The sequence below is a fragment of the Rhododendron vialii genome, chromosome 6a (assembly GCF_030253575.1).
Source record: "Rhododendron vialii isolate Sample 1 chromosome 6a, ASM3025357v1".
NCBI classification, from domain to species: Eukaryota; Viridiplantae; Streptophyta; class Magnoliopsida; order Ericales; family Ericaceae; genus Rhododendron; species Rhododendron vialii.
The window spans coordinates 41,126,556-41,144,309 of record NC_080562.1 but is presented as its reverse complement, the minus strand read 5'-3'; the positions used below and the strand labels follow the sequence as shown (position 1 = coordinate 41,144,309).

Below are 17,754 nucleotides of genomic sequence, written 5' to 3'. Positions count from 1 at the left end.
CATATAGCAGCCTTCGTAAAAAAGTAGGTCAATAATTTATTCACTAGGCCCCTTTCTTCTCGTTGTCGATGCTCGCTCTACACTTTCACTTTCACTTTTGGCTCTTGTGAATTATAAGTTTTCAAGTATTTTTAATAGACTTTTGCCCTTGCTTCTACGCTCCTGCTCATGAGCACACATTTGTGCCTTAAATTAGGAGTTTATTTCTGTCTTTGTAGGAAACAAAATAAAAGAAACATAAAGAAAAATACATCTTGCATGTTTAACAAAAAAAAACATTTAAGACAAATTTAAGTTTCTGGGCCATATAAAAAATTCTTCTTCATGCATCTTTTGCACCAAAAACAGCTACGAAAAAACATATGTTATATCTGATCTAATCAATTAGAGACTAAGGAATTACATGTATGAATTGAACTGCTGCTAGTTAGATGGAGATTTTTTGCTAGTCTTTTTTCACAACTTTGCTTCCAAATCTATCTGCTATTAGCCCAACAACTCATCTCTCAAACTTGCCGGTCCGAGCTTCGAGAGCTTCGATTTCTTTCTTCTTCTTTTTTTCAAATGCCGCACTTTCAAACAAGATGAAGCTATTTCTCTCTTGTCCATCACTACTACCAATTCCATCGCATCTGACCGTTTCTGTTCCTCCTTTCGCAGCTTCACTCTCCACAATCGCAAGTATCGAGTAGAAAAAAACTAGACGGTACGCACAAATTCACATCACTATTTGGCTTGCAGCATTTTTCCCATGCATTTCCGGACTTGAATAAGAACTAGAAACCAATCCAGGAATATCTTGATCAAGCCCGAATTGCATTGCAACTCGCTGAGGGAGGTACTGCTGTGTTCAATCTATCCGAACAAGGTCACACAGGTTCTGTGGGCCAGCTAGGCTGGAAAAAGAACTCAATGGCCCAGGGGAAAAGGTTGAGCACGACTTTGGACCATACCAAGTGAGTAGGTTCCAGACTTATGTGTGATCTAGATTCGTGTTCAACCTTGTCTCGGGGGTCACTGTGTGGAGATGCCTCTTTGAGGGGGGTCCATAGGTCTCCACAGAATCCCAAACAAAAAATGAGACCGGCTTAGAATTTTCCGTTCAAAGATCATACAGAACCCATAACAATTTTTATAGGAAAATGATAATGCAAAAACTGTTTTTGTTAATGTCAAAACTATTGTGCGTAAAAGTTTTGTACTTTGCACACGATACAAGCTAGCTTTTTATGCACACCAATTTTGACATTAATAAAAACAATTTTGGCATTAGTTTGTATACTTATATACGGGGTGTATTTACCCATTCAAAGCCCATACCAATTCTGCCTAAATAAATAAAACGTATATATTAAACAATTGCCACAAGTGGCAGAAAAATACACAATTGTATTTTTTTATTTATTTAAACTTGATGATGATGTTATTAAATTCAGATAAGCCCAAATTCTCACAAGACAACGATGACACGAAAGGGTTGACTTCAGTCCAACGACGGTGGAAATGGGTTGGGTGTTTTGAAAGTGGTGAATGTAGATCAATCCATTTTGGATACGCATAGGTTGGGCCTGTAGAAATACAGGCCAAGAACTGACCCCCGAAAAGTTACTCCTATAATGACAAATTCCAAACCCTACCCCTCTCTCTCTCACACACACACACAGAGACTCCCACGCCCCGAAATCCTACCCCTCAGCAGCAGCAGCAGAAGAGAAGATGAAGAAGATGCGGTGGTGGTGGAATTGGTGGAGGGGGAAGCTTACAAGGACAGCGATGGAGAAGTTGAAACCGTGGGACGCGGAGGAGATAAGGCGGCGAGAGAGGCTTGCACACAGAAAGTGTCATGAGGAGTTGGATAAAGTGGATTGGGAGATGATGGAGAAGCACCTTCACACTCCAGAGGCTCTTCAAGCCTACGAAAAGCTCTGCAATGAAGCTCGCGAATATGTCACTGAGCGAGTGACTAGCGTCATCCATCGGAGGGTAAAGTCTATGTCTCCTTTTCTGGCGTTAATTTGAATGATTTCCTGTTGATTTGTAGAAATGATTTAGGCTTTTTGAGCAAAGATTTGTTTTTTATTTTTTATTTTTCCCTTTCTAAAAAGATTTGGGTTTACTAAATCCTTGTGTTTTCGGGAGGATTCATATGGGAAATCTAATTGTTGGTTGGTAAATAAAAGAAATGAACTCGCGTCACCCTTATCTCTAAAGGAGGTGAGAAATGGAGAGAAAGAACCGCTTAAGTATTTGTGTGGACTGCATAGAGGGAAAGAGGATCAGCAAGTCCATGTGCCAAAAGGAGCAAATGAGGAAATGCATACGCACTGATCTCTGTGGACCATTTATCATTCCACCTTGTTTAAACGACAGAGATATTTTATCACATTTATCGCAGTGAACATTTGGGCGTAGAATTGATTAAGTTATTACTGTTTGGTCCGATCATTAAAAGATTTAAAAAAAATTCTAATTGCGGTTTATATTTTTAAAAAATTGAGCGGCTCCAATAATTTATATGAAATCCATAAATAGGTTCATAAAACGCAGTGTACATTTGGTGTACACCGCAGAGGGCTCTTTGTTTACTTTTTTCTTTTTTTTGGAGAAATAGACAAACATAAAGCATCTCTTTTTGATCGAGAGATGAGCTGAGCATCTCGAGGTGGGCAGTTTGTGAAGAAGGAGAAGCGTTTGAGTGCAGCCGTATACATGCAATACATGATTGCTTAGCATCATCGCAAGCATTAAAAAAAAAAACTGATGAAATCAGCAGCCTCCGCTCGCGGTTCACGAAACGCTACGAGGAGATGATCTTACTGACTTTCTTTCATTTATGATTTTCTTGCACTTTAAAAAAGTTACTTGTGTCGGCCCAGCCCAACTAACGAGGTACTTGGGTCCCAGTTTTTGTGTGGAGTGTTAAATGGGTTCAAAATTCCACCAGATATGGACTCAGGTCCTGTCTGCCTCTGGTGTGATTCCCCTCTAATTTTAGTCCAGTTTTGTGATTCTTGTGAGTCTATTTCGGGTCTACATCAATAATCAGAATCGTTGGTTGTGTAGAGCTAGTCAAGTTATTTATTCAAGTATGATAAGAGTCAAGTTCAGCAAATATCAGTAAAGGACCATTCGGATTACAATTATCTCGAACAAAATGCACCAAGCACACGAATAAAACCCATTTGTTTCAAAATAAATGTATTCCGATTGATCTTTTGTCGGTTTTCAATGACCTTGATTTTTATCATTCATGGAGAAATTGACAAGTTCTACACAGTGAACGATTTCGATTATTGATGTGGGCCCAAGATGAGTCCAAGAAATTAAAACTAGACCGAACTGGAGAGGAACACAGTGGTGTGGATATGACCGGAGTCCATGTTGTATTGTCTGGTTGAAAAAAAAGAGAGAGGATAGGTTATATTGAGCTCCCTCGAGTTTTTGTAATTGTTATAAGTGCCTCCCCCATAATTTCTAGAATGTCATCTTTGCCCTTCACTTTCCGTTTAGAATTCTATTATTTTGGTTTTTTTTTAGTCAATTGGCAAACTATTGTGTTATTCCACTTAACTGGTATGTTATCGCACAATATTGAATTTACCACGCTAATTTTTTGGGCACAACTTTTCTAAACTCCATCCATCTGGCACATTTTAAACTTGAACCGAACTACCCTTCCGGAGATGTACACTTACTCCTCCCCTTCTCCCGTTCGTTTCCAAATTGGTGAGGGTTCCCCTGTCTCTACCCCCCGCCCTCTCTCTCTCTCTCTCTCGCATGCGCGCACACACACAAACACGCACACACACGAGGTTTGTGAATTCATATACGTTTGAAAGCTTTGAGATGCCTTATGTATGTTTCAGAGATGATACTAGGGAGGGACGAGTCTTGACAATTGACATGTAAGTGGCTTCCACCCCTGTGGAGACCGATCTCTCACTTTCTTGTCTCTATTTCAAGTTTTGATTTTGATCGTTTGATTGCTTTCCCAATTAAATAACGTGGATGTTCTTTGCTCACTTTTCTTCTCTTGTGGTGGGGTGTAATTTAAGTCCACAAGTAATATTTTCCAATTGGATCCTGCCAGATTTAGGGAGGTTTGATGATTGGAATTCTTATTTTCCCCCCCTCTTAATTCACCACAATATTCTCTAGATTAATCATTTGTGCTCTTAGATCTTCATCTACTGGTTTGGGCTTATATAAACTCTGTTGGTCCTGGCTTACGGTGGTTTCTTATCAACATACGGATCCTTGATGTCAATAGAGGTTAGGTAAATAACGACCACCTTAATAGTTGTTTTTTTTTTTTGTGTGTGTATGATTTAAAATCTACAAGGGTGGTGCAAGGATGGATGGGCTATTTTGCTATTAGTGCGAGTGAATTATTTTTATTTTGCGGATAAAAAAAAGAATTATTTTGATTTTGATTTTTTGACAATACATCTGTGCTCCAACATCATGGGGGAAGGGGATGGATGTTGGGGTTTAAACCTCCATCTGGTGAGATTTGAAACCTGACTGACCTCTTTTATATATCTGAATAAAAATTTGATACCTCTGTTTAGTTGGAAAGTTGTTAGAAAACTTTGTTTCTTTGATTTCTTTTTCAGCGAAAAGAATCAGCCCACCATCTGGAAAACTTGGTTGAAAACCTCATATACTCGGGCAGGGGAAAGAGCAGGGCTATGTAAACATCATACAAATAGGGCCATGTAAACTGTTCCTATAATCGCTTCTAATTAAAAGGAGGGTCCTATTTTCGTTATAATATCTGTCACTTACTAAGAGGAAGGAGACCAAGAGATTATCGAAAAGAGCCACTGACCGATTCTTAGTTGAACTAGAAAAATAATTTCTCAGGGACTAACTTCTCAAAGAGGTCAAGTAACCCTCTCACTTTGAATTCTACTATAGGAGCATATTTTTGGTTCTTAATTTTCCATTTTGACCCCCTTAAATGTTGATTGACCCAACCCCGTGTATTTGCCCCCACTCCATTTTTTTGCTTAGCATTTTTCTCTGTTATGTAGATCCTAATGGTTTATCAGGTGGCTTGGCTGTATGGTGGAATTCAGATGCTAAATTATGTGTAGAGGAGAAAGGCCATAACCTCATCCATGAAATATCAGCCTACTGAATCGTGGAATATCTCGTTTGTTTATGGGGGGCCTGCCATAAAAGATAAAGATGGGGTTTGGGATCAGTTGAGAGCCTTGAGCAATTGTTTGCATGGCCCATGGGTGTGCTTAGGGGATTTCAGTGATATCTCCTCAATCGCGAAGAAGCAAGGTGGGAGATTCCAAATTGCAACAGAATTTTTGCTTTTGATAGTTTATTAGATGATTGTAGGTGGCTTGATGGACCTTGAATTTATTTGTCCTAGATTTACTTGGCGGAATAATAGGAAGGAGGGAGAGACTCTTTTCGAAAGAATCAACAGAGACCTACCAAATCCAGAGTGGAGAGAACTCTTTCCTTTTGCTTCTGCATTTCATGAGCTTGCTGTTGGTTTTGCTGATTGTCCAATTGTCTTGGATACAGATCCCAAGCTGGCCAAGCTGGCTAGACCTTTCAGATTTGAATCCATGTGGACAGGAGGAGTGTGGAGGTATTATCAAGCTTCAATGGTCACAACTCAGGAGGGTCCTACAGGTTGGTAACACACTTCATATGCTTTAGAGGTTTTTTCTTTGGTACTTTTCCATATCTCAAAAGTGAAGTGGTTGAGTAGCGTCATAAACTATGATTGTTAGGCATTCAAATTCTATGTCAATCAAGCAGAGTCTATTGAGGAGTCCAAAGAAGATTGATATTAGAGGCTGAAGCAATCATGGGTCATTAACTAAATAACACTTATGGCTGAATTTGGAGAACATGCGTTGTTACTGTGAATATGCCAATTCTTATAGTCAATTCACAATGGGGGCCCCATTTTTACGTAGTGTACCGTAGCAGCTAGCATGTACACACACTCTATAGCGAAATGTACCATCCGAAGTAGATGAATTAAGGGAGTATTGGAGAAACCAGTTCCACAAAAGCCCCAAGGTTAAAAAGGAAAAAGTGCTCAATTTAAGTCCATAGAGCATCTTTAGTTTTGAATAGGATTGTGCGAACACAGTTGGTTTTTTGGTTGCTATTTTCAAATCTTGGGTCCGCTCCTCTAATAAAAGTTGAAAAGATAAAAGTTCCTTGCTTGTAAAAGTTATATTTTGCATGAGATTTAAATTTCTTGGTGTAGTTGCAAATAACGTACTAAATCCCAGTAATTGATGGGTGGTGGTGAGATAGGTTTGCACCTATTGGGATTTCACTGAAGTTTGGTGATATCCGCAATACGCATGTATTGAGATCCAATACTAGAAAAGTATTATCACAAAGAAAAAATGAGAGTGCGCCATCACAAAAAAGAAAAATGAGAGTGTCACGAGAGATTTTCAGCCAAAAACGAGCCTATTCCACGGGAAAGATCCATTCTTCACTATATGAGAATACAGAGTACAAGAAAAACACATCAGGCTAAATCATATAACCCAAACCCCATGTACGCTCACTCTCACCACCCATCAATTTACGATAGGATTATACCCACCCTGTTATCTCAGATGAAAAACACATCAGGCTAAATCATATAACCCAAACCCCTTGTTCGCTCACTCTCACCACCCAACAGTTTACAATAGGACTATACCCACCCTGTTATCTCCGATGAAAAACACATGGACTCGGGTGCGAGTATTGGCTGCGGGTGCAAGTCTAAGCGTCTGGCCTTCCAAAACTTAAATCTTAGGATGATGAGATATGTGTCCCCAAATTGGGTATGGGTACAGAGACACGTCCTGAGCACTTGTTTGTAGTATATATGTACCAGTGGCAGCTCCAGGATTTCTCGAGAGGGTGTTCAAAAAAAACCCTTACAATATACTACCCAGTCTTTTAAATGGTGCTTGTTGCTAGTCAAGCGGTGACCCACCGCCAAGCACCAAACCCGCCTAGGCGCCGCCGAGCAATTCGGCATTTTTTTTACAAAATTCAAGAGATTATTTTTAATACAATATGGACTGAAATAAAAAAAATAAAAGCGACACTGTTTATATATTAAAAACTACGGTTACAAAATTAAGTGATCCAATTTTCAATCTATTTCAACCGGTGTGAAGATCTTAGTTTTATGATCATTTTATCCTAAAGAAGGAATTAAAGAAGGAAAAAAAAGCAATTAAGCCTTCCATCTCATGCAAAATTGCAGCTTTTATAGGAGCTGGAAAACACACTGCTTTAACGTAATAAATGCACCAATCTAAATTGCCAAAAAATCTTATTTGGTCTTTTCATGAACTTTCAGTGAATTAGGGTTTTTTTTTCATAGCCAAACTTACAAAAACCCTAATTCATTGAAAGCCCTAAATTATCTCAATTCAAGAAAAACCAATGGAATCAACACTATCCAGGGCCAATGCACACAGAACATAAACGTGTAAAAAAACAAGGTCCGGAGAACAAAAAAGGTTGGTCCTATACAAAAAGTTCCCAATCCTTTGACCCATTTACCAAAAAATCACAACAATGTACAAAGAAGCATTTGATTTAAGAAACACCAAACTAAAAGAAGGGAGAAACCATATTTTCTGATCAATCGTGCGTTTGTTAGTTCTAGGTATAATAATTTGTGGGAAAGTAGAGCTGCTAGGTTTGATAAGGCTAAGAATGAGGATAGCAACGTTTTGTAGATTCAAGCTGTTAAATTTCTCATACTGTACACGAACACACATACACAATGTGTGTTTGATCTGGTATACCAAACCCAAAACATAAGGGAAACTAATATAGAAAGAGAGTAATACAACAAAATTCAGACAAGTAAAGTGGAATCAGCAACATCCTTAGAGTTAAATCTTATTACATCGCATTCAAAACAATCCACCACAACAACAGACTTTAGCATCTTCAAGCCATAACCGTCATCCACCACAACAGACATACATCCGCATCTTCTAGCCATAACCACCATCCATAACATTAGTTCTGCTCAAAGTGCCATTTAACTAAAACATAAACTGGAAAGAAAGTCTAACTAAATGTCTGCAATGAGGAAACGCCATGGAATATGTCTCTAGCATATTAGGTCATGGGACCGAGGGTTGTTGAACAAATTGAACTGCCACACCAGATATCCTTTGATCTGAGAATAAATGAAACAAGTGGAACTGTAAGTTAGCACATTCAGTGACTGAGTTTTTATCAAAATCGAAACATCACATATTTCGGGCTTATCATCTAGCCCAAGGTTAATCAGTTATTAGGTTCCTAAGAGAACAACCATGTTTCTAGGGTGCAATGAAATTGAGTTTTCATCAAGATAAAAAGGCAGCACAGATTTTTGCTTATCAAACAACCTAAGGTTAATCAGTTATTAGGTCCCTAAGAGAACAACCGTGTTTCAAAAAGAGCAATGACAATCTTTAGAAAACTAAATAGCTTGCTATAAAATGTTGGGAAAGATACATTGGCAATGTTCAATCAAACACAGTTTTTGTGGACACAAGTATCTCTTTTTGAAGAACGTAATTCAAAACCCAAAACCCATCATAATCCTTACTAAATTAAAGCATATTGAAGTGCAGTTTCATTATGCATTTATCACTATTATAACTTACCAAGCATAGTATCCTTCTGCATTTACCCACTAACCAAATGTGCTGGCAATCTTGCCGATTGAATTTCCAAATAGATCAAGCAATGCCAAGTAAAATAAGAACTACATGATTCTTTTTCCAACCGATAAGGAAGATCAATTGGAAAACTTGCACCCTATGAAGTATGAGGCACTAAGGAAGTATGTCTAGTATTCTATTTAGTTTAGGCATCGAAAAGATTGTTACCTATAGGTAAGACTGACGATAGAGCTGTTTTCATATCTGTACCTGCAATAAACACAAAAAGATTTTAGAAACAAAAAACAAACTAATTAAGGAACAAACGTCTAGGCTCAATATTTGTTACCTGGGTTTATATGAGTCTCAAATTGTTCTTTTAGCCTCCAAAAGGCACGAAATAAAATTGCGCTGATATTGTGACTGCTGTTCATTATGAGAATAAAATGATCCAACTTGTGGTCCCATTGTGCCTAAAATATGAAATACTAATCAATAAAAACAAGTATCAACTAATTAATGTCATTCTATTTAGCATTCAAGTTTATTTACTGCTGTTTGGAAGAACTCTACATCATCACAAGGGTGGTGATGGAGGAAGTTTCTCACACTTCCCAATAATGTCATTTTGTCATCATGTGCTTCTTTCCACACCTTTGGCACAACAAATATACATTGGTCTACCCAGGTCTCATTCCTTCTCGCAGCCTTCCAAATCCAAGACTTGTGGAATTATATGGCTAGTTTCCTTAGGCTTTGTCTCTTCACAATTGTTGTATCCATATCACCAGTGACATTGGGTTTATACGCGAGAATATTCATGTTACTAACAATGCCTGGTGCATTTGAGGAGTCATGAAAAAAGGATGTAGAAAAATGTCATCTAGATCCCTCCTGCAAATTAATAATTGCATTAAGATACCAAAAGGATCTTATTTCGCATCTTAGTCAGTTGTTAATGCAATTATTAATTTGCAGGGGAGATTTAGATAGCATTTTTCTACATCCTTTTTTCATGACTTCTCAAATGCATCAGGCATTTGTTAGTAACATGAATATTCTCGCGTATAAATCCAATGTTAGTGGTGACATGAATACAACAATTGTGAAGAGGCAAAGCCTAAGGAAACTAGCTATAGAATTCCACAAGTCTTGGATTTGGAAGGCTGCGAGGAGGAATGAGACCTGAGTAGACCAATGTATATTTGTTGTGCCGAAGGTGTGGAAAGAAGCACATGATGACAAAATAACATTATTGAGAAGTGTGAGAAACTTCCTCCATCACCACCTTGATGATGTAAAGTTCTTCCAAACAGCGGTAAATAAACTTGAATGCTAAATAAAATGACATTAATTAGTTGACACTTATTTTTATTGATTAGTATTTCATATTTTAGGCACAATGGGACCATAGGTTGGATCATTTTATCCTCATAATAAACAACAGTCACAATATCAGCGCAATTTTATTTCGTGCCTTTTGGAGGCTAAAAGAACAATTTGAGACTCATGTAAACCTAGGTAACAAATATATTGAGCCTAGACGTTTGTTCCTTAATTAGTTTGTTTTTTGTTTCTAAAATCTTTTTGTGTTCAGTGTAGGTACAGATATGAAAACCGCTTTATTGTCAATCTTACCTATTGCTAGCAATCTTTTCGATGCCTAAATTGAAGAGAATGCTAGACATACTTTCTTGGTGCCTCGTACTTCATAGGGTTCCAATTGATCTTCCTTATTGGTTGGAAAAAGAATCATGTAGTTCTTATTTTACTTAGCATTGCTTGATTCATTTGGAAATTCAATCGGCAAGATTGCCAGCACATTTGATTCGTGGCTAAATGCAGAAGGATATTGTGCTTGGTAAGTTATAATAGTGATAAATGGAACTGCACTTCATTGTGCTTTAATTTAGTAAGGATTATGATGGGTTTTGAATTACGTTATTCAAAAAGCGATACTTGTGTCCACAAAAATTGTGTGTTTGATTGAACCTTGCCAATGTATCTTTCCCATCATTTTATAGCAAGCTATTTAGTTTTCTAAAGATTGTCATTGCTCTTTTTGAAACACGGTTGTTCTCTCAGGGACTTGAAAACTGATTAACCTTGGGCTGTTTAATAAGCAAAAATCTGTGCTGCCTTTTTTATTTTGATGAAAACTCAATTTCATTGCACCCTAGAAACATGGTTGTTCTCTTATGGACCTAATAACTGATTAACCTTGGGTTGTATGATAAGCCTGAAATATGTGCTGTTGTTTAAAAACTCAGTCACTGAATGTGCTGACTTACAGTTCCACTTGTTTCATTTATTCTCAGATCGAAGGATATTTGGTGTGGCAGTTCAATCTGTTCAGCAACCCTCGGTCCCATGACCCAATATGCTAGAGATATATTCCATGGCGTTTCCTCATTGCAGACATTTAGTTAGACTTTCTTTCCAGTTTTAGTTAAATGGCACTTTGAGCAAAACTAATGTTATGGATGATGGTTATGACTAGAAGATGCGGACGTCTGATGTGGTGGATGATGGTTATGGCTTGAAGATGTTGAAGTCTGTTGTTGTGGTGGATTGTTTTGAATGCGATGTAATAGGATTTAACTCTAAGTATGTTGCTGATTCCCCTTTTCTTGTCTGGATTTTGTTGTATTGCTCTCATTCTATATTAGTTTCCCTTATGTTTTGGGTTTGGTATACCAGATCGAACACACATTGTGTTCGTGTACAGTATGAGAAATTTAATAGCTTGAATCTACAAATCGTTGCTATCTTCATTCCTCAGTGTGTATTACATTGCCTATTTGTCCATGTTCTTTCTTGTGAACGTGCTTCTATTTTTGTTGAGGGAATTTTTTTTTTTTGGATGGTTTTGGTTTTGCAGTTTCGGTGATATATTTTCTGGTACCTCGCAATAAATAGCATGTTGTGTTATTTGGTATCATCATTATGATTTTGGTATTTATACCGCTTTTCTTATAGTTCTCTGAATTTGTGAATGGTCTTTAATCGTAATGCTTTCAGTGTCCTATATTTTGCCAAATTAATCATAATGGTTAATGGAATAACTTTATAAGTTTAGAAAAGATGCAGTTGACAAAATTGAATTTTAATTATTTGCTGCTTGACTAATGTTCCTCTAGCTTATAGTCTGAAATGTGCTCGTTGTTTAACCAAGTTAAGCTTGAATTCATCTTTTAATCCCTCTGAGGTGAGCCTGTTACATTTTTATAGTCCATAAACTAGTAACGAAAGGAAACACACACAATATTAGCTTATGATTGACTTGAGTGATGTCTGTTTGAAATCGAATCACACTGAAAAAAAAAATCAAGGTAAATTTGACCTTTCATAAGTTTCTAATTTGACCATGCTCCCAAAGTCTTCTTACTCTTGAATTAGAGTTAGAAAGGAGCAAAAGATGAGCAGGTATGGCATTCCTGCGTTGTTTTGGATGCTTTGATTGCTCTACTTATTTATACTGCTCTGATAACTGAAAGCAATTTAACTCATCTGGTTGCTTGGTTTATGATTGGATTGGACATGAATTACTCGTGTCGCGATAATTGTGCTTTCTGCCCAAGGAGTAACTTTGTTTGGGCGGTTGATGCTATTTCGTTGGCTCAGCAGATTCGGAAGAGATTTATCGACCGGTAAGAACTGCATGTTGGTTTCCTTGTTATCAACCATATTGGTATGCTTTCTTCTATGTGAAGGTCAGTTTATGCTAATGGTAATCTGACAATAGGCTTTCCATTGCTTTTCTCATGTTGTCTCGTGGAATGTCGTATCAAATTAGTCTTATTCTGAATCCTTTGTTTAATGCTTCCATGAGACTAGGGCTGCAAACGAGCCGAGCCGACCTCTATAGTGTTTGAGCTCAACTAGTTTAGTAAACGAGCCTAAAACTCAAGCTCGAGCTTCGCTCGTTTAGTAAACGAGCCAAGCCTAGCCTTAACGAGCCTCTTGGTACGGGCGTCAAGCATGTGAAGGGAATGCTGCTTTACGGGGCTCCTGGTACGGGGAAGACTTTAATGGCTCGCCAGATTGGGAAAATGTTAAATGGGAAGGATCCGAAGGTATACAAGTGAAGCACTCATTTGGTTAGTGCATCCGTTTGAGATGTTATTTGGAGTTTGTTGATTTGAGTAGCTAGTTGAAGTTAAGCGCTGCATGCTACAATGCACAGATTTATTGAGGTCATGCTTGTTGATTCCACTTATTTAGTCTGGTGGTTTCAAAGTTTATTAAATATTGATGATTTTTTCTTGGAATATGCTGTTAATAGCAAGTTTTCCTGTCGCTCTCTTGTATTTATGATTCTATAGATCGTCAATGGGCCTGAAGTGTTAAGCAAATTTGTTGGTGAAACTGAGAAGAATGTAAGATTTATTTGCTGATGCTGAACAGGACCAGAGAACTTGGGGTAAGAGAGCTAGCCTGGAAAATTTTACTTCTGGTCATTCGCTCTTGCTTCTTTGTCATTCCCTCTTACTTCTAGTGCTTTCATTTCTTTTTTCAGGGGATCAAGGCGACTTACATGTTATCATATTTGATGAAATTGATGCTATCTGTAAGGTATGAGCTCTCTAAGTCTTCACATGATATCAGTGGCAGCACTTTTGAGAGCTTATCTAACAACTGACAAGTCTTATGAACATTCACACTTCGAGAACTTAGGTTTGCCAACAGCTAGCTTTCATGGTTTATCCCTCAATCTGCAAAATTAGATCAGTATCATTATCTTACCTTGACAGTATGAAGTCATATTTTCCGAGCTAGGTCAAATCTATCCAAGGCAGTTCGGAAAAATTCTTATCGATTTGTATTAACCGAAGGCTTCTTGATTTAGACCCAAGTTTGTTAAAGAGATTAATATTTCGAAAGAAATAATTTATTGGAGCTTTGGATAACTTTGCGTTCAACTCTTCATTGGTTTGAATGTTCTAGTAGCCGTGTATCTGTTAGGAATTTTACAGTCTTGCGGGTACAAATATCCTGTAAATTATGATAAGTATATGGTTACTGATGCCCATTCGTCAACAGTTTGTTTACTTGGTTCGTCAATTTGTAATTTGCTTTGCTATTGCAGTCAAGAGGTTCAACTAGAGATGGTACTGGAGTTCATGATAGCATTGTTAACCAGCTCCGGACAAAGGTTGGTTTTTAACTGTTTCTCAACTTGTCTCAGTAGAATTAAAGGGAAATATTTCATAGAGTGGTAAGGTATAAACCAGGATAATAGTTAACTGTAACTGATGGGAAACTGCTTGCTATTAGATAGAAGGTGTTGAGTCTTTGAACGATGTGTTGCTGATTGGGATGACCAACAGAAAGGATTTACTTGATGAAGCACTTTTAAGGTGACTTCTCTAGAGCTTTTCTCTTCGATCTTGTGCTCGATTATTTCATCCTTTATAGGATATTGACTGTTTGCTTTTCAGGCCTGGGTCTTTGGAAGTCTAAGTGGAGATAAGCCTTCCTGATGAGAATGGTCGTTTACAAATTCTTCAGATTCACACAAGTAAGATGAAAGAAAATTCTTTGCTTGCTCCTGACGTGAACTTGCACGAACTGGGTATGTGAGTTGGTTAATGTGATGATAAATTATCCAATTATTTGTATCCATTTCCACTTTAATTGTCTGTTCTCACTTTGGCATGATGATTTCCCCACATATTGTTTATTTAAATTCTTCTGAACATCTATAAGTGCTTGAGTGTATTTTTTTTGTTGGAAGTGCATAGCAAATACAGTTTTCTATGCAGACATGGAATCCTAGAAAATTAAGAGCAAGTGGTTTTTTTCTAAGATCATCAAAAGGAAATTTTATTGAAGAAGCTCGATAAGGGTACATCGAGGGAGAGAGCTTAGCATCAAAAGAGGGAAAACCTCAAACAATCATGTGCTATAAGCTACTCCAAAAAGAGAGAAGAAGGAAAGAAAACATCCAACAGAAAGTTGAATGTAGGAGAAACCGCCCGAAATTACAACGAAAAAGAGAACAAAGCTAATGTTTTCAATGGAATAGTGAGCAAGATCACATTTACTCTTGACCCAAATCCTAACTCTGAACTTTATGAGATCCACCACATCAACATAGGAAGAAAGTGGTTACAACTTACAAAGTAACTGAACTCATTCAAGCCTTCCTATATTCTTTTGCTTTCCACATGTCTATAATTTGTTTGATGTATGTGATTACCAACCTTTGAATGGTGTTTCTAATGCCATACCTTTGGCAAGGCTTCTGTAGAATGCCTCAAGACTTCAACTTGCCTGGCCATATGATTCACTCAGTGATGAACCATTGATGTCCCTATCTTCACTTTTACATGTTTTCTTGATGGAAAAAGGATGTTTATCCTGCCCATAATTTTTTATACATGCTCTAACAACTCAACTTAATGAAGTAAACGGCTCTAACAGATAGTAGTGTGTGGGTAATGAGAAACTTGGTATAAAGAATGCTCTCTTTACACGTTGGGTTTTGATAGTGGTATTGTGTATTTCAGTTAGTATTGTTGTCCAGGACCAGGAGCTATGTAGCGCAGACACAGAAACATGATTTCCAGAAAAATTTGAATACAGACAGGGCAAAGATAAATGAATAAGTAGTATTCATATTAAACCAGTGAAAACATAGTTATAGGTAGAAGCATGAAGCATCAATATATTTAAACAAGCATCATATATACATCATATTACACTTTTAACCCAATTTTTTTAGGAAGCTATACACATTTACCCCCAATTTTTTTTTTTTACAAAAACTGAATATTTAACCCCTACCGTGTCCCTCCTCTGTCCCCCTTAAAAAATTTAATTAAATTTAATATGGCGTGTTGTCGTGTCCCCATATTCCGGCATGTTGGACACGGATATGGTGACCTCTTGGAGTGTCAATGCTTCATAGCCCAGGAATGTTAAATAGACAAAAATAATGGCAGAATTAACGAAAATAAACTTGCATAAAACCAGTGCAGTTACCTTTTGTAACTTCAGTAGGCTATTGATGGCAGCAAATTCTTTAAGCATTTTATTGATGTGTGAATTTTCTTACTTCTGTTTCTTGTTCCCCCTGTACCTCTTCTTTTGAAGTTGATTTGTTTTGTAAGGAGTCAAGAATTGATGGTAATCAGGATATTAAGTTCTTCCACCTGTATAATCTAACAGATACCTATATGAGTGAGACCGTTATAGGAGGTGCAGATTAAAGTGGGTTCAGTGTTTTGAAATTTTTTTTCTTAAATTTGGTTAAGAATGGTCCTGTGCAATTGTTATGAACTAATGATGCGTAGTACAAAGATGGATTTCAGACTTGTATCCAGCTCAATATTTCTACCAAAGCGGTGGATTTTTCTGCCAAAAGAGCATGTATGGTAAAATCTCCTCTCTTTTTTGGGTTTATGAGTGCAGCTGCTCGGACAAAGAATTATAGTGGTGCAGAGATTGAAGGTGTTGCAAAAAGTGCAGTATAGTTTGCTTTAAATAGGCAATTAAGCATGGATGACCGTCATTTTATTTTAGATTTGTTATATAGCCTTAAGTCTTGACCCTTGCTCGGATAGTTTTTATAAGCGTAATTATGGAGTTTCAGTGTTTTCGTACACTGAAGGGCTTTAAAATGTATAGCTTGTAAATGTTTATGATTCTTGAATTCTGAATTCCCCATAGATTTTTTATATATGTAGCCTGAGCTGCAAGTTCACACAAGGCTATAATCTTATACATTGCCCCAACGTTGTAATATGCCTGTAGAGCAGAGTCAGTGGACAGAAGAATCCAACCTTCTATTCGTACTTAAATGCATCACGCAACTGATTTATTTGTATGCTCAAACTAGAGTGAAAACAATGTCAAATAGGTATGCATGAAGCTTTTGGTGCCTCCATACAGTTGATAGACTTACCGTATGACTAAGTAAATAAAGGAATTAAAAGCGGGTTTCCATCCCTTTGAGTATCCGTACTATCTATCTTGTTAGAACCTTCCTACTAGGGTAGGAATGCTAACAACTAACTAGCTCATATTGTATAGGAAAATAATCAATCCTTTCATGGGTAATTTTGTAGCTTCAGCATGAGGATAATTTGTACGAGAAATAATACAAGAGATTTTGGACCCCATGAGACAAAATTTCACTCTTTTTTTGGCTTTTAGTCATAATTTTTTGCTTTTCAAACTCCTCCTAATTCAAGCGTATTTAATGTGAGAGCATCTCCACTCCCCACTCAAATTTGAGTACAAATATGAGTAAAAGCTTCATCTCGGTATTGTGTACTCTAATGGGCAAACTCAAACCAAGCACAAATATAAGTAAAAACTTCAGTAATGGCAAAGTTGTAAATTTGAAGGTGTGAAATTTGGGTTTAAAAATTTGAGTCCAACCAAATCTGAGTAGAGGTATAAATTTGGGTAAGGAGTGGAGGAGGGTTTCGGGTGATTTTTACTCAAATTTGAGTTTGAATTAAGATTTGAGTAAGGAGTGGAGATACTCTAACAAAAATCCAAAAACGACAAAATTAATACCAAAAAACAAGAACTCAGAAAGAAGAGGTAGTTAGAGTTGGAGAGAATAATGTACCTGAAGGAAGGTGACAAACTGATCCTTTAATGGAGGTGACTAAGGGCATCTCCAATCTACTTCTATTTCTCCAAAATAAAGAATGGATGTGACACATTGAGGGGAGATTTTGTAATTTATTCCATTTTTTCTTCACTTTTTGTACTTTTTGGGAGAATTTTTGAGGGACTCACCGTCCTTTTTAGAGTTTGGTCCTCCAAAAGTAAATTTGGTCCTCTAAAAATGGAGGACCAAAAGTAAATTTGGAGTACAAAATTCCTCCAAACTCTAAAAAGGACGTTGGGTCCCTCAAAAATTCTCCCAAAAAAGTACATAATGTGAAAAAAAAAGTGGAATAAATTACAAAATCTCCCCTCAATGTGTTACATCCATCCTCTATTTTGGATGGATTGAAGATGCTCTAAGGGCTTCAGGAAATGGGCGGGTCTGTGAGATGGGTTTCCACCAGAGGGTGATACCATAAGCTCTCCTCTTTCTTCAATGATGGCATCTTCTGGGTTTTCCCCCATG

At 37.3% G+C, this 17,754-nt stretch overlaps 1 protein-coding gene and 1 long non-coding RNA gene across 20 annotated transcripts; one reads left to right on the top strand and one right to left on the bottom strand.

The window, feature by feature from the left end:
* Nucleotides 1-1,621: 1,621 nt before the first annotated feature.
* LOC131330490 (uncharacterized) lies at nucleotides 1,622-16,373 on the top strand. Of its 18 annotated transcripts, none has more exons than XR_009201115.1 (8): nucleotides 3,765-3,905; nucleotides 4,617-5,295; nucleotides 5,390-9,978; nucleotides 10,058-12,736; nucleotides 12,986-13,083; nucleotides 13,180-13,337; nucleotides 13,750-13,815; nucleotides 13,938-14,010. XR_009201115.1 is itself a non-coding variant. In XM_058364099.1 (5 exons), the coding sequence occupies exons 1-4, from the start codon at nucleotides 1,717-1,719 to the stop codon at nucleotides 14,121-14,123; spliced, it is 438 nt and encodes a 145-aa protein (XP_058220082.1). In that variant the 5' UTR covers nucleotides 1,622-1,716; the 3' UTR covers nucleotides 14,124-14,181; nucleotides 16,077-16,373. The 18 variants fall into 18 exon arrangements, 3 of the variants coding, with proteins under 3 accessions (XP_058220082.1, XP_058220081.1, XP_058220083.1); XR_009201127.1 differs by having other exon boundaries at nucleotides 3,767-3,905; nucleotides 5,082-5,295; XR_009201122.1 differs by having other exon boundaries at nucleotides 3,772-3,905; nucleotides 5,037-5,295.
* On the bottom strand, nucleotides 1,650-9,357 carry LOC131330494 (uncharacterized). 2 transcript variants are annotated; one of them, XR_009201130.1, is made up of 3 exons: nucleotides 9,213-9,357; nucleotides 8,889-9,133; nucleotides 1,650-8,188 (listed from the first exon to the last, which is right to left on the bottom strand). It is a non-coding gene; the product is annotated as an uncharacterized LOC131330494 (long non-coding RNA). The 2 variants fall into 2 exon arrangements; XR_009201129.1 differs by having other exon boundaries at nucleotides 1,650-9,133.
* Nucleotides 16,374-17,754: the final 1,381 nt, after the last annotated feature.

What these genes read in the sequence shown, in the direction of transcription:
- LOC131330490 (XM_058364099.1), top strand. Translation starts at nt 1,717, where the DNA reads ATGAAGAAGATGCGGTGGTGGTGGAATTGGTGGAGGGGGAAGCTTACA. An exon ending in CTAGCGTCATCCATCGGAGG is followed by an intron (nt 1,984 to 13,749) that starts GTAAAGTCTATG and finishes TTGCTATTGCAG; the next exon opens with TCAAGAGGTTCAACTAGAGA. An exon ending in TTAACCAGCTCCGGACAAAG is followed by an intron (nt 13,816 to 13,937) that starts GTTGGTTTTTAA and finishes GCTTGCTATTAG; the next exon opens with ATAGAAGGTGTTGAGTCTTT.